General features: G+C 40.5%; 1 protein-coding gene across 7 annotated transcripts in view; it reads right to left on the bottom strand.

The window, feature by feature from the left end:
• Positions 1-23,795, bottom strand: part of NAA16 (N(alpha)-acetyltransferase 16, NatA auxiliary subunit) — a 64,408-nt gene that overhangs the window by 38,835 nt on the left and 1,778 nt on the right. For all 7 annotated transcript variants that reach the window (XR_005843703.2, XM_046899326.1, XM_004938662.5 and 4 more), the window contains exons 2-5: positions 13,953-14,037; positions 11,152-11,256; positions 7,376-7,533; positions 6,103-6,237 (exon numbers count right to left, since the gene is read on the bottom strand). Coding sequence is in view for 6 of the 7 variants with exons in the window: in XM_004938662.5 (XP_004938719.1) it covers positions 6,103-6,237; positions 7,376-7,533; positions 11,152-11,256; positions 13,953-14,037 (483 nt within the window). In the remaining variant the exon portion in view is untranslated. The remainder of the gene's footprint in view (positions 1-6,102; positions 6,238-7,375; positions 7,534-11,151; positions 11,257-13,952; positions 14,038-23,795) is intronic.

The following is a 23,795-nucleotide window of genomic DNA, read 5'->3' as shown; positions in this document are numbered from 1 at the left end:
ACCAATGGTTCCCGCTAAACCATGTCCCTCAACACAACGTCCAAACGCTCTTTGAACACCAGCAGGCTCAGTGACTCCACCACCTCTGTGGGCAGCCCATCCCAGTGCCTGACCACCCTTTCAGAGTAGTATTTCCTAATGTCTAGCCTGAATCTTCCCTGGCACAGCTAGAAGCCATTCCCTCTAGTCCTATCACTAGTCACATGAGAGAAGAGGCTGAACCCCAGCTCACTACAACCTCCCTTCAGGTAGTTATAGAGAGCAATAAGGTCTCCCCTGAGCCTCCTCTTCTCTAGACTGAACAATCCCAGATCCTTCAGCCACTCTTCATAAGGCCTGTGCTCCAGACCCCTCACCAGCTTTGTTGCCCTCCTCTGGACACACTCCAGGGCCTCGATGTCTTTCTTACAGTGAGGGGCCCAAAACTGGACACAGTACTCGAGGTGTGGCCTCACCAGTGCTGAGTACAGGGGGACAATTACTTCCCTGTTCCTGCTGGCCACACTATTTCTGATACAAGCCAGGATGCCATTGGCCTTCTTGGCCACCTGGGCACACTGCTGGCTCATGTTCAGTCTAGCATCAATCAACACCCCCAGGTTCATTTCCTCTACACAGTCTTCCAGCCACTCTGCCCCAAGCCTGTAGCGTTGCCTGGGGTTATTGTCCTCTGAAGGACAGCATAAGTAAATACAATGTTGTAAAGAAGCACATATCTGACAACGAACATCAGGTTTGGGGCTGAAAGTAGCAGCATTCTTTTATTTATTTTAACTGTTGACACATAGCAAAAGCTGGCTGATGGAACAAAGAAGATCAGGTCTTGCACCCACAAGAGTCAGCAGCTAGCAAGAATCCTCCTCTTTTCTTATATTTCCTCCATCTGCAACTCCATTTCTGCTTCTACGTTTGCTCACTTTTTATCTCTATTAAACATCAGCAGTCACCAACAAAAAACGGTGTTACCTGGAAAGCATTATCTACTTCCCAAAACTGCCACACACAACAAGCATTCATGCAGGCTTTCCTGGTTAACATAACCACAATACCACAGAATTGACACTGCAGAGCATCCGTTCTTTTTCCTGCACTTCCTTTGTAAAAATACTGCCACTCCAATTCAATACACTTATGTTTAAGTTTCTCAGGTGGCACAGCTTTCTGGCACAATCATCTTTAAATGACCCTTAAAATAAAAAGAGATGATACCAACAACCTTAAAAAAATATATAGGGTAGATTTAGACTAGATATTAGGAAGAAATTCTTTCCTGTGAGGGTGCTGAGACACTGTAACAGGCTGCCCAGTGAGGCTGTGGATGCCCCCTCCCTGGAAGCATTCAAGGCCAGGCTGGATGGGGCTTTGAGCAACCTGGTCTAGAGGGAGGTGTCCCTGCCTATAGCAGGGGCTTGGAGCTAGGTGATCTTAAAGATCCCTTCCAACCCAAACCATTCTATGATATCAAAGATGAGAAGCAGATATCAACTAAACTTCCTTTCACTGTCCTGGCTCGCCAAGACTAATAGAAAAGAAACTGTGAAACACCAAAGAATCAGTGACCTCCTTCCTTCTTGAATATACGACAAACCCACTGGAAATTTACTGTGCTTTCTGTCTCAGAGTGATTTCAGATGACTTCCAGAAAGGTTTCTTTTAAGAGAAAATTTTGAAATCTTATCAGGTTAACGATTGCTTAAACGTGCAATTCATCAGAAGACAAACAGCTTAAGACTTCAGTGCTTAATCTGAACAATAGACTGTCTTAATTGAAACTGTAAGAAGTTCCTACTCATACACACTCCATTGCTATTGCCACACAGCACCCAGAAAAGTGATGAGCCTTGTTGTATATGAGATGCCTGACTTCCTCTTGAGCTCAATTCTGCTCTTTCAGGAGAAAGTTCTTCCTCTCGTTTGGACGTTGTGTTGATGGACATGGTTTAATGAGAACTAATGGTGATAGGTGGATGGCTGGACTGGGTAATCCTGTGGGTCTTTTCCAACCTTGATGATTCTATGATTCTCTCCTCAACAGCAACAACAACAAAAAATCAGTTTTTACAACTGCAGGTGCCCTACCACAACTGTCACTGAAAGAATGTGACAAGATGCAGCCAACATACCTAAGAGCAGACCCCCAGAACACCAGAGGTTTTCTGTCCATATCTTTAATTACGGGCCTGATGCAGAAATTAGGAATAAAATAAAAATTCGGAATATAAATTCTGCTCTGGAAAGGAAAAATGGAACATAAAACAATGCAACAAATCGCATAATTGTTTTACACCTTGGCTCCCAAAGTTCAGATTCCAAAGTGACTCTTAAATCGTTCATTTAATGTGTACAGCACAGGCTCTTGTATTTCCTGTAGTGATTTCTGCACTCAACCTGATAACCTGTTTTTGGCTGAAATATTGTGCATCTGGCTAATTTACAACTTCCAAATGGCAAGCAGTGTTGATCTAGATCTTGAAAGACTAACAGACAGAAAAATTCACCATTCTTAATGTTAACTTAACCATTAGAAGAAAACTGTCAGTGATAAAAAGTGATTTGTCATTTGAATTTGTTGTTCAGCCACCAGCCACTGCTTGTCCTCGTGTTTCTCCTTTCTAGGTAACCTCCCTGGTTATCATTCTTCCCCCAAATCCCCCCCAAATCAGTATTTAAACTGTACCAGAATCACCAGGAAACCAATGGGGTCTTCGCCTTTCACTAAACAGCATTTTTTCTAGCGCTCTAATCTTTCCATATAGCTTTTCATTTTCTAACATTTTCAAGAACGTCATCAGAAAGCCATGATCTCCCAGCAATCAGTCCTCAATAGAGCAAATTCCCATTTCTTCTCAGAAATGAGGCTCTTTCCTACTTTCCACCCAAAAGCGCACACTGAGGGACAATCTTACAATAAGCTCAGCCAACCCAACCATAGCCTGGATCAACAAAGGCAGTCCACTTCCCTCTATTATTCCCCTTCCTCTTTCCCCTCTCACCTCACATTTCAGCCAATGAGTCCTTCAAAAAAGCAATTACATTTGTCTTTTCGCTTCCTGAGCCACATGAGCCAAACAGTGCTGCACAAGGAAGCACTGGGAGCACACTGGACATCAGATTGCTGGTTCTGACAATGGTTTGTAGTTAATTAACTCTGTTATTCCGTAATACTGCCTCTTAACTTACTCACTACTCATCTACCATCAGTAAAATGTCTGCTCCTTCATCATTTTCTTAGTTTTAGTACTTGATTTTGGCTGTATTAATTCAATGGACAAAGATGCCCAAGTAATCCAATGGTTATGATGGTAATGATCCAATGGTAAATGGTTATGATTACCCTATATTGCTATTATCTACCCATTATTAAAACAGCAGTATTTCACATAGAATTTTACATTTACCTCTTTATTCATTTACAGAAGCGATAAACAGTATCAAGCCTAACACAAATTGCCATAAGACTCCTCTACAACATCAGCTTGCTCAGGACCCCCATTCACCAATGACTTAGAAACCCTTCAGTTTCAAACACTGAATTTGCTTTCAAACAGTGAATACCACCACCATTTCAAAGTGATATGCGATACTCCAAGTCAGTAACAAAAACACATCTATTAAGCTTGAGTAAATACAAAGCACAGGGCAAGGGGAGAGGTTTAGCAAGTAAAGCAAACAAGAAACGTTACTTTCTCAGATTCACAAGTATACTGAGCTAAAACACTTTAAGTACACAACTTAAATACCCAGAGACTGCATCAACAGCACACTTGGGAACTACAAAAGAGCCAATCTGTGGCAAAATTAAGCTGTGATTTTGCTAAGGCTCTCCTGAGTGTAGAGAACTGAAACTATTCTCTCTTCTAGCAGCTATACCGTATGTGGGCTTGCACTTCTCATAACGCCCCTACAGCAAAGCACAAAAGCACAAGGCACAAAACTTTCTCTATTTGCAAGACACATGGAAACTAATGTGGTCACCTTTACTTTAATGTTTTGGAAGAGAAAACAGAATACATCACATAACCGTATCTACCAATCTCAAAAGAGAAGAAATGCTTGACATAACTGATTTTCTATAAACTCACACTGTCCAGCACTTATGGTATACCTCTGTCCCCTAACACTTAAACACCTTTTCTGTTGTTTGTCTGGTAAGTATTATGCTAAGCAACAGTAAGAACAGTTCATGTTGCTTGTATTATTGAAGTATGAAGCCTTGTCTTATTTACTGACATTTCCCAAATATTTCCAGTCTTACTAAAAATGGCAGCAGAGCGACACATCCCAGAATTTATTTTATTATTTTTTAAAATGATTCTGATAAATTCCACAGATTCGTCTGATTTAATATTGTTATCTATGGCAGACGGTACTCAAATCTGGCTTGGTTACTAGATTGAAGATTGTATCATCATGACTGCCCTCAGACAAACATATTTACACACAATCTTTTAGAAAAGGCAACAGCATTAGCAGCATCACTTCCACTCTCTCCAGAGAGTCAAAACAAATTTTAAGAGCTCTTTGATCTTAAGAGAGCCTCAACTTCTTACAATTTGTCATTTACAGTTTTTACATCTATTATATATTATTTTTAATTACATCCATTTAAACATTGAGCTCAGATAGGGCTCTGCTGATTCATTAGTGAACCATAACTTCTTGGCTGTCAAACACCCCCAAAATGACCCAATTTTTATTTAAATAGATTATTTTCAGCTTTTACTCAACAATGGAATGACAGCTCTTTAGTAATATCAAGCTATGCATCCCTGGCATACAAAGCCTTCTACTTGACCATGATACATGATCAACACACAAACACTGGTCTCTCTCCTAGCAACTGCTGATTTTCTTTTCCTAAGTTAGTCTACTTCTGGCAGCACGACAGGATCTCAAATGCATTTATCTCAGGATGTGACATCTTTGTTACAACAAAACAACAATCACAATCTATAGATCAGGTAATATTTTAGTACCTGCGCAAGAAGATCTCTCAAAATGTGGTTTTAATTTCTACATTACAGATTAATCCACTGTTCTCTGTTCATCTACTGTTCTGTTAATTCAGACTTTATAATTCCAAGTCACTAATAATAGAAATAAATTCTCTCCTTTTTAAAAAAATGTTATACTTGGGAAATTGAGCATTGCAGCATTTGGTTTATTCAAACAAGTTTCAGTAACACCAGATCTTCTGGGCGGCACCAGAAGGGGAGCTACAGGAAAAAAAGGAGACAGACTCTTTAGCAGGGTCTGCGCTGATAGAACAAGGAGAAACGGCTTCAAGCTCAAAGAGGGTAGATTTAGGTTAGATATACGGAAAAAGTCTTTTACAGTGAGGGTGATGAGGTTACCTAGTGATGTGGATGATGTCCCATCCCTGGAGACTTTCAAGGCAAGGCTGGATAAGGTCCTGGGCAGCCTGATCTAGCTGTAGGTGCCCCTGTTCATTGCAGGGGATTTGGACTAGATGACCTTCTGAGGACCCTTCCAACTCTAAGCATCCTATGATTTTATGATCTTCTCAAACATAAGGCTTTCTAACTCTGCATTCATGCAGCCCTGAGACCAAGGACTGACTTTAAGTGAATAATATACAGATATATACAAAACAACAGAAGTTTATTTTCACGATCTTTGTAGAGGCACAATGATATCCAGGTTTACAGTAAAAGAGAGAATCTGCATGCACACATCCAACATTAAACAGTGTTTTCTGAAGTTTTACCTACTATAATGAGACAAGATCATCAGTGGTTTTCTTTGGCTACAAGTCTCGTGGACATTAAGTTACAAAATTACTTCGTATCAGTCTACCCTTACTTTCTCAACCTCGACAACTTATTGCCAGGGAACAACTGAGCATCAGCTGCTAGCTCTTGGAGATATCTAAACGTTCAAAGCAAAAAGCTCCAGAAATATTACAAGTGTCTTCCTAATTCTTAAATGGTTCGTAATTAGGTTTCCCTGACTATGAAGAACTCATTCATAGAATGGTTTGGGTTAGAAGAGACCTTAAAGACCATCTAGTTCCAAATCCCAGCTCTTCAGATTCTGTCTCTTATCCCTAAAGTGGTTTCTGAATAGAGTAGCAAGTCTTACCTGTTGGGTTTTTCTAAACTCTTCAAGTAGTTTTAAGGCCATATCATAATCTTTAAGTAAGTGGTATGCAATTGCATATCCAATCCAGGAAGCTCGTTGTGTGGGGCGCAGCTGAAGTAACTGGTATCTTGTCTCCTTGAGTAAAAAGAAAAATGTTAAAAAAAAAAGAGGTTAAATTACTACATTATTACCACAAACTATCATATAAATCTACATTTTAAACATAGTAGTCATGGTACAACAAAAAACCCAACTATTTTTTGGTACATGAGAAGCGTCATTTTAAGAAGCAACTCTTAGGGCCAACCTTATTTCCAAAAGCAGAACACTGAAATCTCAGAGGCGTGTCATTAAGAAACACAAGCTGGCTGGTACTGGAAAAGCTCCTCATGCCCAGGCACCATATCCTGATACTTACATCGTAGCAGTGCTCCTCTGGCTATCCACTTTTCCTGCATTTGTGAATTCAACAAGCTCAGTGAAGGAGACCACCTAATGCTAAAGCCCACAGTCCAGTCCTCTACTTTGTATGAAAGTGGACAGAAGTAATGCCAAATCCATTCAGCCACTTTGAAACCAGACTCAGTTCTCACAGAAATTTAAAGCTGTTATTCATGATAAAATCTGTATTTGAATTCAAGAAACCAATTAGCATGGGGCAAGTTTCCCACATACTCAATGGAATGCATTTTTCTGAAGGGGTGAGGGAGAAGCAATCACTATATAATAATGCTCTATAAACACAATAAAAGCAGTTTCATGATTCCATAAGTCGTACCAGCATCCAAAATATTTTAACATCCTTTTCTTTCCTGCTCTCCTTTGAAATAACATGACTAGCACAAATTTCTACAGACTTTCAGGGACATGATTTAGCGGGAACCATTGATGAAGGGTAAATGGTTGGACTGGATGATCCTGTGGGTCTTTTCCAACCTCAGCGATTCTATGATTCTATGATTCAGAGTAACCTGGAATTATTTCCGTGTGATTCTGTGATTTGTTTTTTTTGCAAAAGCCCTTCTTGTAGGACAGGGATCTCTAATCCAATAAATCCTAATAAAAAACTACAAGCGATAGCAATTAAAGAAATAAAATTCCTCAATCTTATCAGAGGCATTTTATTCCCTTGCTCACTTTCCTTACACCATTTTAAAGAAGTTCAGGGGAGTGAGAATGTATTTCTCACAAAAAACACCCTCGGTCCATTAATAATGGAACATAATTAGAGAATACAAACAGTAATAAATAGGAGTTTAAACAGAATACTTACTCTGTATCCTTCCAAATCCCTCATTTGAATCTGCAACAGGGAGAGATCTCTCAGGATCTGCAGGTTATCCTTATCTAACTTGAGTGCATTCCGGTAGCACTTGATGGCTTCATCATATTTCTTATCTGAACGCTGCAAAAGACCATAGACGTGCCAACCTAATACACGTTAAGGAACACACAAAGTAACTACAGTGCATTTGTGTTATAGAACAAATAACTCTGCAGCTTCCTTGATGATCAGTACCCTCATAAATTAAGTTTGATTACTGCAATCAGACTTTACTGTCAGAATTTAAACATTAAACGCTTCCACATGTGTAATACGCATCATAAAGTCTTCCATTAAATCACATTCATAACATTCCTCTGCCTACCAATCTTTGCTGTACAAACGAAACAATTCAAAGTCTAAGGGACATCCTAGAGATGTATTGTTTAAAAGCATACAACTGTAACCAAAAGGGGATTTTTCACCCCCCAAAATTATCACTATCTACAAATACAACTGGTATCCTCCCCTTCCATCCCTGCCAATCCGCAACCTCAGTCTCCAGATTTTGCAGTTAAGGGATAAACACAGAGCTACACTTTCTTAATTGAGAAGATGATATCTTAACATTTCTGGGCATTGAAGTATTTACCAGATTCTCAGAATCTCAGACTTCCATCAGTGTGTCATTTCACATTTCAATAGGCTTCTCTCCCCAAACATCTGTTTAAATTATTTTTTTCTTAGGGAAAAAAAAAAAAGCAACTGAAAGACTGGAAAGTTTTTGAATTCAAAACATGAAACCAAGTGGTACCATAGCAACACATTATACTGTGTGTTTACAACAGTTTCCTAGAGTTATGTTAACAAAGATATTGCTTGATATACTATTTGCTACTTCAGGTTATTAGTAGCTCATTGAGGCAGCATCTTCTGCAGTAGTAACTCTGAACATATCCAGAAGTGGCTCATAAGTTTTCTCACGAGGCTCTCCAATGTGCCTCTGAACCAGCTAAATCCAGTTGGGAAGAGCTATAGGCATCCTTAACCCATTTTCAGTTAAAAAGACATAAAAATAGCTCGCAAAGCTAACAGAAAAAAAAAAAATGACATTTTTCATTATACTGAGCTGAAAATGAAGCAACTGTTCCCCCTAAAGATGCTATTGTTTTCAAACTACTAAGCACAGCAAGAAAATTCAAAGCGTTAGCTTGGACACGAGTAGAAAGGTAAGTTCCTCCTTACTTAGAAAGGCTGAAAGCCTTAAGTTCTACACATCAAGACAGAAAGCCAGTTGGTAATTATGAATCTCAAAGGACAAGCCTCCAACTAAAAGCACAGTGTTGTAATAATTAATGGCCTGAAGGCAGCAAATAATACACAAGCAAGAGATCCTGGTTTCTGTCTCTACTGGAACAGCAGCCATTGACAAACTTAGTATTCATCTTTGAGACTGCTAGCAGAGCTGCTGGTGCTGCCATAAGACTAAAGGGAACAGGTAGGGGCACAAACAATTTTGGGTACAGCTATAGCAGCTGGCCTAATGCTGCAGCTACTGTCTATCAATCCTACCTTGTCTATTACAGACAAGTATTAAGGACATGGATCAGAGTTAAATGCAGCACCAACACATATCAGCCTCAAGAATGAACAATTGATAATTTAGATCCTTGCCCAGAGCAAAACCATTCAGTGCAAAAGAATTTGCAGTTTAACAAAGATAAGGCTTCAAGTAATTTATTGGGTGTCACTATTATTCCCAGATCCAAGTGGTATTCTGTTTCAAATCTTCATTAACCACTTTCCTTACCAAATAATCAAGTAAAGTAAGGCAAAAATTCCTTTGGAAATAGGTTTGCAAAGCATAAGAAAATACAACAGCTGATACAAGCCAATAAAACACAACACTACTAATATATCACAGTATACAGCTTGGGCCAGTCTTGCATGTGTTGCTATAGAACACTGAAACTACAATGCATCACTTCCTGAAATGCTAAACATCAAAGTAAGCATATAGCTCTGACCAAACCATGATTCAAATTATATTCAAAATGGGTCAGAGCTCATCCGTAGCTTGACAAGAAAATTTCCACATTTCTGAACAGCTTACAGTTATATTTTCCTCCAAACCTCAAAGTGGGAAATATGTGAAGCTGCAGAGGAATTAAAACTTTCTTCTATTATTCCACAAACAAATCAGAACTCCAAGGTGACCAGTCATGCTTTCATCATCAGCTGCCACATGCTTTTAAAAAAAGTACAAAAGGACAAAACACATCAAAAGCAAATCAAACATTACTGCAAGAAAATAAAACATAGATTGCTCCTCCTTGGAACCAGCTACCAGAAGGGCATAACTTTAGTGGCCAGTCCCAGCTTCTCCGGCTAATCAAACTGACAGGCATTAAGATGTCAATGCTTCATTACAGAGGGAATGTAAATATTACTTTAGAGAACTTCCCAAGGCCTGCTTAGGTGGTACTGAGCATCAATTTGTAATCAAGCTTCCATCAGAACATCAGGGCTGGTCACAAGCCCTTACAAATTATGCAGAACGAATCTTTTTTATTAGAAAGCTAAGCCTCAATCTGAGTTTCTCATGGGACAGAATATGTATTTGCTTCTCTTGACTCTTCCTACACACTGAAGCCTCACAATCAGGGGAAACAGATATTTGGGTAGTGACACTGTGATCGGCAACTGCTCTTAAAATATGGTACTAAAAGATATTTGTCATTTCTTAATATCAAAAGATGACAACTGAAATACTGTGTCAAACTCCCCACGTCTGCTGGAAATAAGTTTGTTATCGGTAAGCTTCTGCTCAGTAGAAATGTAATTCTGCAGACATTGCTCGAGACATGAAGGGACTCTCTGCAGAGCTACAACAATACAGCTGAGTGCAAGAGGTGGTAATCAGTGATAATTCTATGGATACAGCTTTAAAGAAAAGGAAAAGAGGAAAAAAAAAAAGGGAAGGCGTACCTAAGAGGATTCAGATGGGTCTACACTACTTGAAGTCAGAATACAAAAAAAAATATCTCGTGGTCATCTTATGGTAAGAGAAGTTCTAGAAGTCAGTAAAACAGTGAGAAACCTCACAAAAACTCATTTTTTAAGTACTTTTCCAGGAAGCATCTCTTTGGCCCCAACCCTTGAAATGAAACCCAATTCTTGAAGTGAGCCCTCCCAGCACTTGAACACAAGGGTTCTAGATGGTTTAAAGACTCATCCCTGAGTAAATTTAATATGCATGCAACAAATCTGAAGTAGCTGCTTTTCTGTGGCATGACAAACAAAAGACAGCTACTCCCAAAGCTCTTGAGTATTGGGCACATCTCAAAGTTACAGATTTGGAAGATAAGCTTAGAAGAGAATGGCAGTCATCAAACCAGTAGACCTCAATCACTACTCAAAATTCAGATTTTCAAATAACAATATATATTATTTTCATAGCACTTCTACACAAGATTTCTTACACTCTCATTAAGAAAAATATAACACCATTGCTGTAGACAGCAAGCACCAGTCTTTGTATAAGAAAACTAAACATAAAAGGCATTTTATTGTTCTTAAAGATTCTGTATGATTATATAAATGAGACTGAAGTCTTATTTGAAGTATTCAATTACAAATTAATACTTATCATACCTCATTTCCAACTTCCTTTTATATGCACACCACATTATATACTTCAAAAGTAAAGGCTGATGCAGCAACAAGATCATACACACAAGCGAGAAGGAAGCAAAAGAGATCAGGTTTTGTATTACAAAGGATACAGACGTGACTCTTCACATCATTACGGAGTCCTTTACGAACAAATTCATATGCTTCTTCCTTCTTCCCTAAACAGTTCAAAGTCAATCCTTTCATAGCCAGCGTCTCTGTAAGAAATATCATATACTCATGCTCTTGATTTCCCATATGCCAGTTTCACAACACAGATATCCTTTGAAGTTGCTACACAGTGAAGTTCCCCATTAAATGATAAATTTAGATCAGGATAGCTGCCCAGCACAGCTGAAGATTGTTATATGAAGGCATTTCCTTTCTTGAAACTGAGCTTTAAGTCTTTTGCAGAGCATCATACAGATGTGACGAACGCAGACAACACAAACTTCATTAACAAAAAATACATTTAACTGAGTTAACAATTAGCTAAAGCTGTTTTAAAGTGCTCTTCATTATATATTAAGGTTCCATGTAGGCAGAACACCAAATTATATAGGCTGTGCCACGCCATAAGAAACAAAAATCTTTGTCATAGTCCGTTTATTTACTGCAGATTGCTTGAAAATCATTAGTTAAGAGGACCATATTTCCTGCTATAGCACTCCGGGGATAAAAGTCTCTCAAAATAGGATTTTAATCAGTATTCTGAGAAGCAAAAGATTCCAAATACGTTGATGTGACTATCGCTCTCCTTCCTCGATCCTTCAAGTAACACTGAAAAACAAGCTGCATGTAAGCATGTGCTGTGCCAGAAAGCTCTTGCAGATTCGTGGGTGGTTTTGTTTGAATCATCTTCTCTACTAAATAAGAGACCACCTACTTTTGCCCACTGCCAGAAGACTGTTAGTCTCATTTTCATCCAAGCATTCCATTTTCCTTCAAACTGCACACTGTGCTAATGGAAAGGGCTTGTGATCAAGGTGAGTTGTAACACTCGCTTTAACTTAATTGGTAGACCTGTCTCTACATATACTTTCAAAGGAAAAAAAATGAACAGTTATTCAAAGTGAACTTTTTTTTTTTTTAAATAGATTGCTCTATACCCACACCCTAAGTTAGTCACTGAAAGACAGAATGATACCTTTCAGTAACATAACGAAGGCTGAAAAAGCACATCTCCACTGTGTGGATCACAGAATCATAGAAATGGTTTGGGTTAGAAGGGACCTTTAAGATCACCTAGCTCCAACCCCCTGCTATAGGCAGGGACACCTCCCTCTAGACCAGGTTGCTCACAGCCCCATCCAGCCTGGCCTTGAATGCTTCCAGGAAGGGGCATCCACAGCCTCTCTGGGCAACCTGTTTGTGTCTCACCACCCTCACAGGAAAGAATTTCTTCCTAATGTCTAAATCTACTCTTTTCCAGTTTGAAACCATTTCCCCTCATCCTGTTGATATATGTCCTTCTTACAAGTCTTTCCCCAGCTTTCCTGTAGGCCCCCCTTCAGGTACTGGAAAGTTGCTATAAGGTCTCCTTGGAGCTTTCTCTTCTCCAGGCTGAAGAGCCCCAGCTCTCTCCGCCTGCCCTCACAAGAGAGGTGCTCCAGCCCTCTCATCACCTTTGTGGCCCTCCTCTGGACCAGCTCCAACAACTCCATGTCCTTCTTGTGTTGGGGGCTCTAAAACTGGACACAGTAATACAGGTGGGGTCTCATGAGGACAAGCTACTGCTACCTACCCACACCAGGGAGATACCTGTCCAGTCACTGCAGTGCATATGTTTGTCACCTCACTCAATTTTCTATAATCCCTCACCTCTGAGACTAAGTGCAACAACACTGCAGCTTCCCATCAGATCATTTCACTGGCTTAGTTCTGCTTCAGCTGCTCATTTCAGGCTTTGCTCCCAAGCTCCAAAGCCACTCATGGCTCAGAGCCCATGCAGTATGTGGACTGCCAAGGCAGATAGCTGTTCTGAAAAAGTTTAAAACAGCAAGAGCAGAAAAGATATAGAAACACACACTAAGAGGTTATAAAAACACAAGTGCTAGCAGAGACAAGTAATCAGGTCTCAGAGGCAGAGAGGCCACTTCATAATTTTGAGGCAACTAAAAACCTGTTCTTTTATCTCTAGGAAAGTAATAAAGATAACCAAGAAACACCAGGCACAGATGAAAGAATCATTAGTCAAACATTCTGCCAAGATTTGATGAGATCAAATAGCAAAATAGTGTGCATGTACCGACTCGAAATTATGTCAAACTGTTCCAACAACAGACAGACAAAAAATCCCTGTATCAAAAGTATTCCTTGAACCCTGCAACAGAAATCCTGTAATGCAGCAGGACGCGAGTATCTTACTGAGGATTAAGTTCTGAGAGATGTAAATAGAACCAACGCTTTCCTGCCCTGTTTCCTGCAGCATTTATCAGAACAGGCTAGTCTTAGCACCAAGAGTATTACACTTAAGTCTGTTTGTCTTAAGTAGCAATTTGATCTGCAGTACAAAAAATTCAAAATATCTAGTTGACAAAAAAATTTAACTCCTTGGCAAAATACCTTCGTGTAATGTTCAAAAGAAGGTAGGGCTTGCAGTTAAATGGAGATGTAAGAAAAACAGAACGCATTCACATTCTAACCTGAAAATCTAGAAAGGCAAATTAAGTGGAAGCTTCACTCAAGTGTGCTTCTACTGAACCATTTGATCCTCATGTCACAGAATGTTTGACTATAAGCTAGTGTGAAAATTTGGTGTGAATGAGCTACAACTGAAAAAAAGAGTATTATTCAGCTGCAAGGACAGAATCAAACTCAGTGACAGGCTGCATTCTCTCTTAACAGTACAGAATAGAATGACTAAAAGTCAGGACAAGAAAAGAAAAAACAAACTTTTGAGTTGAGCAGTTACCTCCATGTTCAGCAAATTTGGGGTTAGAAAGGATCATCTTGCAGAACTTGAGTCCATTTTTGTACTGCTTTTGTTCATAGCATTTCTGGAGGAAAAAAAAAGAGGTGAATTACACACTGAGAGGCATTTAAATAGTATCTCAACATACTACTACAAATGCAGTAGTAAGTTCAGTGAGGTAATGAGGTCACAAACAAGTTCTAATTGAATATGACTATCCACAACACACTACGTTTTCTCCAGGATTCAGAACAATATCTGCCTTCATTTACATGCAGCCAGTGCACTGCCTCATGGTCTCCACTGAAACTGAACTGCTGGTACCAAGTTAGCTATTCCTTTTCAACAGAAACAGGAAAGGCAAAGAGGAGTGCTTGCACTTTGATGAAGAAATTCTTAAAATGGAGAGCCAAGTTACAGATCTTGACTCCACAGAACTTTTGAGAAGAGTCACACGCAAAGAATCCAAACACTCCTTTCAACATCTTATTTCCCCAGCTTAACAACCTCTCCAAGTAAGATCTCAGAAAGAAACCTTTGGTTGTCACTGATGTAGACTTTGGGGAAGAAGAGAGAAAACCATGCAGCAGGACAGACCTGCTGTCACTTCTGAAGAGACACTGTATATACAGAGAACTTACCCAGGGATTAATAAGTTTAACCAGTAGTTGGAATAACACAACTAAAGGCTACTTCTACTTTTTTTGTAGGGTACTTTGTAAGCTAAGATTACCTAAACTGATAGATAATGCTGCTCCACTGTAGAAAAGAGAAAAAAATATACAACTTCAGTCCCTCTTCCTCTTTGCAAGGACACTGCCTCATAATAATGAGTCAATGAGATTTTAGCCATTTAGATCACTACAGCTGATCACTGTGTAAGCCGGTTAAAGGCATGCTTATATCAGTAAGCATGAAAGTGAATTAAGGTCAGCTAAGTTATATCCATGATTTCTTAAGTTGGAAGAAAAAACCCAACAGGCTCAACTTGGCACCATTCTGTTAATAAGGTCTACTGTCCTGCTCCAATTTAGCTATTCCAAGGAGAAGTTACGTAATATCAGTTACATACTTCAGCTCTTTATCTGTCTGTAAAAGACCCTCTCCCATTCCATCAGCCTTCCAGCCCAGAGTGGAAAAAAGATCTATGTAAAGTAAATGCAGTGTGCAGTAACTCCTTTGGAGTCAGAATCCACCATACTGCTTCTCAGGGTACAGGCAATAAAAAAGCACGCCTGAGATCACTTTGGATAACGAGCTGAGATGCTCACCACAAGTCCTCCCCCAGCCTGTGGGAAGGGGCTTCACTGCCATCAGTTTTTAGACTTAGCTGTCTGAAATTCAAGGCACTTGTAGTTCACCATAATTAAGTGGAAACTAAATCATAGAGTAGTTTTGATAGGCAGAAACCTTTGGAGGTCATCTAAATTGCCCCTCAAGGCAAGGGTGGGCTCACTTGGCATACAATCTGCTTTTTCTGCCTGGCTGACTTCTGGCAGGATGGCCATGGAGATCCCATCAGAGGCAAATGATTATACTATGGCAATTAGCATTTAAACAACAGCAAAAACACTCTGAGCTCTTTCAAGCTAAGAACCAGTTTCCAGATCATTATTTGAAATAACCCAGGCTGCAGCAAACTTCGAAGTCCCCTCACGGGACCTTTTTTTCCCCCCTTCTTTCTCAACATAAAATGCTTAGTATCATTTTTAAAAGACTCATAAGAAAATACCAGCAACGCTTGTAGTATGCTTTATAAATTTATTCAGGTATTCCTAAAAACATAACTGAACACTGAACATTCACCCATGAATCTGCAACAACTCTTACAACATCGAATAAAATGTCAAATATATGGTAATGCTTCAATACCAAACAGGAGCTATTTGAACCAAGGGTGTCCTTAAAACAGATTAAGTACTTGAAATAAATATCTATTACCCTCGTTCTGATGTTTGCATTTTTTTCAGGCATAGAACAAGATCACGTTTTCCAAAGGCTAATGGATGGAGGGAAGTTAATGCTTTCCACCAACAGGGAATCACAAGCTCATCATTCCCAGATGTTAGGCTTGTAGAATCAGAGAATAGTTTAGGTTGGAAAAGACCTTAAAGATCACCCAGATCCAACCCCCTGCCATTGGCAGTGCTGCCACCCAGAAGCTCAGGCTGCCCAGAGCCTCATCCAACCTGGCCTTGAATGCTCCCAAGGATGGAGTGTCCACAACCTCTCTGGTCAACACGTTGCAGCCTCTCACCACCCTGTAACAATTTTTTTCCCTAACTACTAAACTAAATCTCCCCTCTTTTAGTTTAAAGTCATTATCTCTTGCCCTATGACTATGAGACTCTGTAAAAAGTCAGTCCTCTCTTGCTTGTAAGCTTCCTTCCAGGACTGGAAGGCCACACTGAGGTATCTCAGGAGCCTTCTCTTCTCTGAGCTAAAGATGCTCAACTGTCTCAAACTTTCTTCATAGGAGAGGTGCCCCAGCAGTTTGACCATCCTGTTGGAGTGGACCCACTCTGGACCCACTCCAACAACCTCCTCACCCCTCCTGTGCTGGGGGCCCAAGGCTTGGACACAGTACACCAGATAAGGTCTCATGAGGGCAGAGTAGAGGGGGACAATCCCCACCCTCTCTCTGCTGGCCACCCCTCTTCTGATGCAGCCCAGGCTATAGTTGACCTTCCAGGCTGCAAGTGCACACTGCTGGCTCACGTCCAGTCTTTCATCCATCAGGACTCCCACATCTTCCTATGCAGGGCTGCTTTCAAATTCTCCTCCCAGTCTGTACACATATCTGGGATTGCTTTGACCCAGGTGCAACACTTTGTACTTAGTGTTGTTAAACCTCACTAGATTCTTGCATGCCCACTTTGCAAGCCTGTCTAGGTCCCTCTGGATGGCATACTTTCCTTCTAGTGTGTCAACTGCACCACTCAGTGCCAACAACCCCCAGATAAATATAACTTATTTACAAAGACATATGTAAAATATAAGAGAAAAAAGACCTTATTCAGCAATCCAAGTTACTTAAAGCTTTTCAACATACATAGATATAGCAAAAGCCCTGCAGATTAAGTTACGTTGACAAGCCTGAGGCTTTGAAGTATCCAACCTTTGTGAATGAACTGCTTCTAGACTTCCACTTCTCAGAACTGTGAATGAGCACACCAAGCTCCACCTGGAACTTGTTTACAGGACACAGTATCAGATGGCACCAAACTCCAGTCTTATCTCATTTCCTACTACAGATGGGAATTTCATAGATGAGAAACCTGATGTCTCCACACACACATTCAAGTTCTGTACTTCCCAGGACAAATATAGCTGATGTTCACTAGGATGCCTCCCATTGAATTAAGTCTTTTGATACATCAAAAGCTGAAGCTAATATGCTGGCTCTAAAAACAAGAAAAAACAGCCTGATGTGCAGTGCTTAATGTGAGGCTTCCATCACCCGTTCATGGCAATGATTTCCTGCTAAAAACTAAAGCCAAATCACAAATGTTTACACGCCTGAAAACCTCAAAGGGAGACTCTGGCAAGGCCAAAATGCTATCCAGAACTTCTGCTACCAGATGTTCCTTCAAGGATGTTACCTCCCCTGGCAACTCTCTCATCCTGGTTTATTCCCTTTGTCAGCACTAACTCAGATATAACCCACTTGCAGAATTTGCTGTGCAGTCAGACCAGACATCACTGTGTGCTTCCAGCTAAATACCAAGTGCTGCTACCTCGAGGCTGAATTGCACAGCACCCAGGAAGTAACTGGACATTTAAAGATAAAAACTAGTAACAAGGATACAACAGCGTAGGGCAAGAGAAGACTAATACTACATTACAGTGCTTTGCTTCTTTTACTCAAGGCATTAGCATTTACAGATTCTGTATTAATTATTGTATTATACCATCCTTTTTAAAGACAAAACCTTCCCACTCTATCAACAGCCAAAATCCCTTATATCGTTCAATTATTAACAGAATCATGGATCTGAATGGCTCGCTAAGGTTACTTATAAAGCAGCAACTTCATGTATTACTACTCAATTGTATATGCATATATGGGTAAATTAAACTCTCTGCAACAGACTACACCACGCAAAGCATTTGCCACTTCTAGTCAAAATGGTTTTGTATTAATGGAACAGCTACCTTTTGAACATACTGAAGATGAAGTTTAACACACAGATCAGTAATTTTATAGCTGGAGAACACCTCATTCTGCTCCTCAGGCATTAACGCTTCTGAGAACTTGTAAACAAGAAGCTACAGTTGCCATAACCAATTCCTTTCCCATCCTTACTCCCTGTCCCAAGGGCCCATGAACATACTAAAGTGATACGATATTATTTCATAAACCATTTTCAAGTGAAGGACAAATAAATAAGTAAATAACTTAAGTCATCAGCTATAGAGATTTTGAGCTGACAAGTATTTAGTGGCTGTTCAAATTATTAATAGACATTTCTGATCAGAACCAAGTACAATCAATATAAGGACATGAGTACTCTTCTAGACTGGCTTAACAATTGGACCTTTTATGGTCTATGTTGTTTTATTGCACTTCTACAAGACATCGTCTTATGCTTCTAATGGGGAAATCAGTACTTCTCAATGCAGCTGATGAGATCAGTCAACTAAATACCTTACCTAGATTGGGGGCAGAACTTAAAATACAGTTCCTACAATAGCAAATAATAATTACTAGAATATTCATCAGTTTGATAGCAAGGTCTAACACCATCTTCTTTGAATAATAACCAGTTAAATTATGAAAGAGTTCTTTGCTATGAGAGTGGTGAGGTGCTGGAACAGGCTGCCCAGAGAGGTTGTGGATGCCTCGTCCTTGGACATGTTCAAAACCAGGTTGGATGGGGCCCTGGGCAACCTGGTCTACTATTAGATATGGAGGTTGGTGGCCCTGCCTGTGGCAAGGGGATAGGAGATTCATGATCCTTGAGGTCCCTTCCAACCCGGGCCATTCTGTGATTCTGCAATACTTCTATTGCAAATGTGCCTTGTATCACAAAGCGTGGATACTTGGTAATACTGATATAGCAAGAAAGATCATCACAACACTCTTCAATTTGAAAGACATTCTAGGGATCTCTGCATAAGATCTTCCATACAGCAGTCCTCTCCACACTGATTTCAGTTCACTGTTTTGAGAGAACAGAAAAATCAAATCAGGGAAAGAGAGATTGTGCAGAAGAGGCTTCAGCTCATAGAGGTCAAGCACTCCGAGTCCAAGGACAAACTTTTTGTAGTATCAACAGGTTCTTCTGCCCTCTCCTCCAAGCCCTACTAGCAAGCTACACATAAAATCATAGAATGGTTTGGGTTGGAAAGGATCTTTAAGATCACCTAGCTCCAAGCCCCTGCTATAGGCAGGGACACCTCCCTCTAGACCAGGTTGCTCACAGCCCCATCCAGCCCGGCCTTGAATGCTTCCACGGAGGGGGCATGCACAGCCTCTCTGGGCAACCAGTTCGTATCTCACCACCCTCACAGTCAAGAATTTCTTCCTAATATCTTGTCTAAATCTACCCTCTGCCAGTTTAAAGCCATTCCCAGTCATTCTGTTGCTACCTGCCCTTTTGAAAACTCCCTCCCCAGCTTTCCTGCAAGCTCCCTTCAGGTACTGGGAGGTTGCTATAAGGTCTCCTTGGAGCTTTCTCTTCTCCAGGCTGAAGAGCCCCAGCTCTCTCAGCCTGCCCTTGTAGGGGAGGTGCTCCAGTCCTCTCATCATCTTCATGGCCCTCCTCTGGACTGTGCAGGACCACTTCTGCTTTCTTCATGTAAAAGCAGTTTACCTCAGGAATTGAAAGGAAGATGAAGACAACCTACCTCCAGCTCTTCTTGCCTCATCTTGGACAGGCCACACTGGTTCATTCCTGCCCATAGCTGTGGGCTCGGCAACACAGAAGCTGAGTCAGGCCACAGATGGCAGTGTGCAATAGAACAAGTGGCCAGCATCAGGCAGAGTGGAAATATTTGGTCACCAAGGAACTAATGTCACAGTTATATTTTAAGCTTTCACTATCATGATTCTCCATAAACAACAGAATTATTTTCTCCCCCTTTAACCAGCTTTTTCCACTTGAAGCTGCCATAAAACATCATATTTTCACCTGCATTCTGTACAGTAACCATTGTGATCATTATCGTTCGTATTCTACACTGTCGACAAAACAAAGTTGATATTGCATTTACTATCATTTACTATGTAATAAGAGAATGTTTCAGTATTTTGTAAGAATCATCTTTCAACAGCCCTATAAACCACTCACTTTCAAGTGTGAAGCTACTTAAAAATAATTGTCTTAACTCACAACGAAGTCAAACTCAGCGCCATACACCAACACTACACAACCTGAGTTGTTGAGATATCTCTCTCTTTTCAAACAAAGGAGCAGAAACAAGAGAACATTTGGTAGAGAACTCTTACAAGTACTGTGTGGAAGCTACAGCTGCTCAGTTGGGTTGTTAGAGCTACTCTACATTTTATGAACATGTGTATGCCTCCACAAAACAAGCCATTATAGCAGAATAGAAATTAGACAGGTCATCGCCCTATCGTGCGTTTTATAATAGCTTTTAATCTGCACTTTGTGTAGGAATGGAGAGAGCAATCTGTCACTTCTGGGGCAGAACTAGATGTGTGACCAACAAGAATTCAGGCTGAGCAGGTGCTGCACAAGCCTGTGGGACTGCACCTGTGAGCAGTTAAGCAAACGAAACCACCAACATCAGCAGTGCTTTAAAAAAAAAAAAGACTCTCAGGCCTTAAATAAAAGTTATGTTTTCAATTAGAAACCCTAAAACAAGCTTAAGGCAATTAGTGATGCAAGCCCAAAGCCCTAACCTCATCTCAATGTTCTGTGTAAGATTTCATAGTGATTCAGACAAAAAAGTTGCACGAATCATAACAGATCAAAGGCCAGAGGGATCAGACCCACCTGGCCCACATCACTGGAGACAAGATACAAGTGGTACATCCCTCCAGAACATTCTCAGCCTCCACTTACTTGTGGCTCACCCATTCTCTGCGCCAAAGGGTAAATCTTCACACAAGAATTTACAAGACTTACACCCCATGAACCCATGCATGACTATAACTTCCAGCAGGTGTTGCACCTCATCGTACATTGCACTGGAAACATGAACTTGAGCAGTGCCACAGCAGCTACTAGGATTTGCTGGCTTTCAATTGCTGCACAAGGAAATTGGTTTTAACAGAACCCCCTCGGATCCCTAAAAATCTCAGCTCTTCAGGGTAATCCAGCTCGCAGCCAATAACATGCCTACATTACATCAGGGTTTCCTAGCGTAATACATTCATTTACACGATCAATTTTATCCACTATGAGCCAACTGAATCCGAAAGTACTCCTGCAGGCCTTCTTCTTTCTGCCTTGAATAGCTTAGCACAACTGAACTCACCTTGCTACTCTTATTTCTATTCAATGCAACCATAAGCAAAAGTTCCAGCACAAAACACAACAAAACGTTACTCAGAACATTTATTTATCCAGACAGGAACACTAAGAAATCCCCGTGTGAATAAGCAACCAGCATCACTCCAAGTAAGCCTAGCTTATGAGCCTTTCAGGATGGCATTCATCAGTTCCTTTTGAAAATTAAACCAGGAATTTGTATTTGGGATGCAGACTTCCCTAAACTCAACTCCCTCAAGTCGCTAACAAGTGAGAAGCATGGCCTTACCTTACAAAAGTTTTACTGCTTCTTATCAGTAGTCTGTGATATATCTTCCACAGTTCTATCATCTCAGAAGCCTGCAGTTTGACCAGGAATCCTTGCCACCTCTTCTGAAAGTTAATATCAAGGAAACAGCCTACATTTTTCCTATGTTGCCCTCCACAACAGCACAAGAAACAGCTGCATCACTACTCAGTCCTATGAGTTACACCAGGAGCCTGGTTTAGTGGTTGGTGACCCCGCCCATGGCAGAGGGGTTGAAACTACATGATCATTGTGGTCCTCTCCACCCCCAGGCTATTCTATGATTCTATAAACTTTGCTGGCAGCTCCATTCTCTTCCCTTTGAATGAGACAAACTTTGACACTTCCAACATCCTCTGCTCCAGCGGTGGATTACAATGGCTATCTTATGTTATTCATCCAGTTTAGGAGGCATTAATTAGCATACTATCATGGCTTCCTAATTACTGAGTTTAATGGTTTGTGTTAAATCCCCTGCATCATTACTAGGAAATGAACCAGTTGCATGCCCATAATCCATTACTATTTCACATCCTACAGTTCTAGCATTTAATGAATAATAATTAATCTAACTCCTAACAAATACTTGCATACTTATTTCTTATCACAGGAGAAGGATCCTAAGAGTGCCATAAAATCCAGGAAGCAGAAGATAATACAGAGTTGAGCAACTCCTCAGGCAAAGGCTCCTCAGATAGCATGAGTTTTCTTCCCTCCAAAAGAGGCAGGCCTGAATGAACCGAGCAGTATCAAGTCACTGCTACAAAGTGATACACCTGCGTCCTTCTTGTGTTTCATTGCTCCAGGTCAAACAAGTAGGTGGCTAAACTGTTCCTAGAAAGAGTAACGCCTTGTGTCTGAAGGGGGACTAGGAGAAAAGTCCCTCTAAGGCAAACGTTAACAAGGTAGCACTTCAATTACGTTTTGCTGGTTGCAATTAAAGCAACAATCCTTATTTCATGCAACAACATTATGGTGAATTCACACATTCAAATGCATGGCAGTATGCACAGATACTGTCTGCTGTTTCTCTCATACCTCATGCTTTATACTAGCTGATACAAGGCAGACACCAATAGCTATTACACAACGCTTCCCAGTTCTAAGAAACAGGACCAGCTCAGCAAGTAAGCCATGAAGGTATGATAACAATCCCACAGCCTTCCTCTAAACCACTTAGAAGGACCATGGCCACAGCCAGATAGAGCTGATTTTGATCCCATAAAACAAGGTTTGAGTTTTGGCTTTAAGAGACATAGTTTATAATCTGGGTTGTCAATTAGAGGGGATCAAACTTGCTTAAGCTAAAACGTACTTTGAAGGCAAATGTGACACTTCATTTTAAATATGTGAAATAAAAAACGCCTAAGTTTACTGTAAGTAAGCTTCAAATGCACATTACTGAGCTTCAATGTTAACAGAAAGTGTTTTTAAGTTACCACACTTGCATGTTTATTTTAGATTGCATCTGTCCCATTTACTTGAAGTGTCACAGGAGCTGAAGACTGATTTTAAGCGGTAAGAGACACACCAGAGTTCCTGCATTAATTCTTCTTTATGGATGCCTCCCTCTCTTCCCATAAAAGGGAGAGCCAGGAAGCTCTCAAACACTTCCTCCACGCCTTCTGCGAGGCTGAGAAGCACAGCACAGAGGAGCCTCAAGTTGCCCAGCCCCTCCCTCCCAGGCAAAGTCTCACCTCTAAGTGGAGGAAGAGCACTGTTCCAAGAGCAAGCCTCTAAACAAGTGTGGAAGCAAGGCCTAAGAGGCCAAGCAGCCCTGGAAGTCAGGACAGAAACGAGCTGTGGCACTACATCTGACAGCAGTACTGAGAAACTAGGACTGTTACCTACGTGCTAACATTTTACCTATGCTGCAATTGCTATTGGTTATGCAACCACATCACACCTAGTTTTCAGTGAGCTTGCTTGAGCACTGCCAAGCACGCATGATGGACTCCTAAAGTAATTATCAGGCTCTCCAGATAAGTTTCTCATTTCACCACCGTTAATTCTCTGTCAAATGTGTATTAAGTGATTTTATAAACAAGTAGTTACCTTTTCCTCTGTTCCGAGTGGTTAAATCCATCACTGTATGCT

The sequence above is a fragment of the Gallus gallus genome, chromosome 1, assembly GCF_016699485.2.
Source record: "Gallus gallus isolate bGalGal1 chromosome 1, bGalGal1.mat.broiler.GRCg7b, whole genome shotgun sequence".
Taxonomy (NCBI): domain Eukaryota; kingdom Metazoa; phylum Chordata; class Aves; order Galliformes; family Phasianidae; genus Gallus; species Gallus gallus.
The sequence above is the reverse complement of the archived record's forward strand: the minus strand, read 5'-3'. Positions and strand labels throughout refer to the sequence as shown.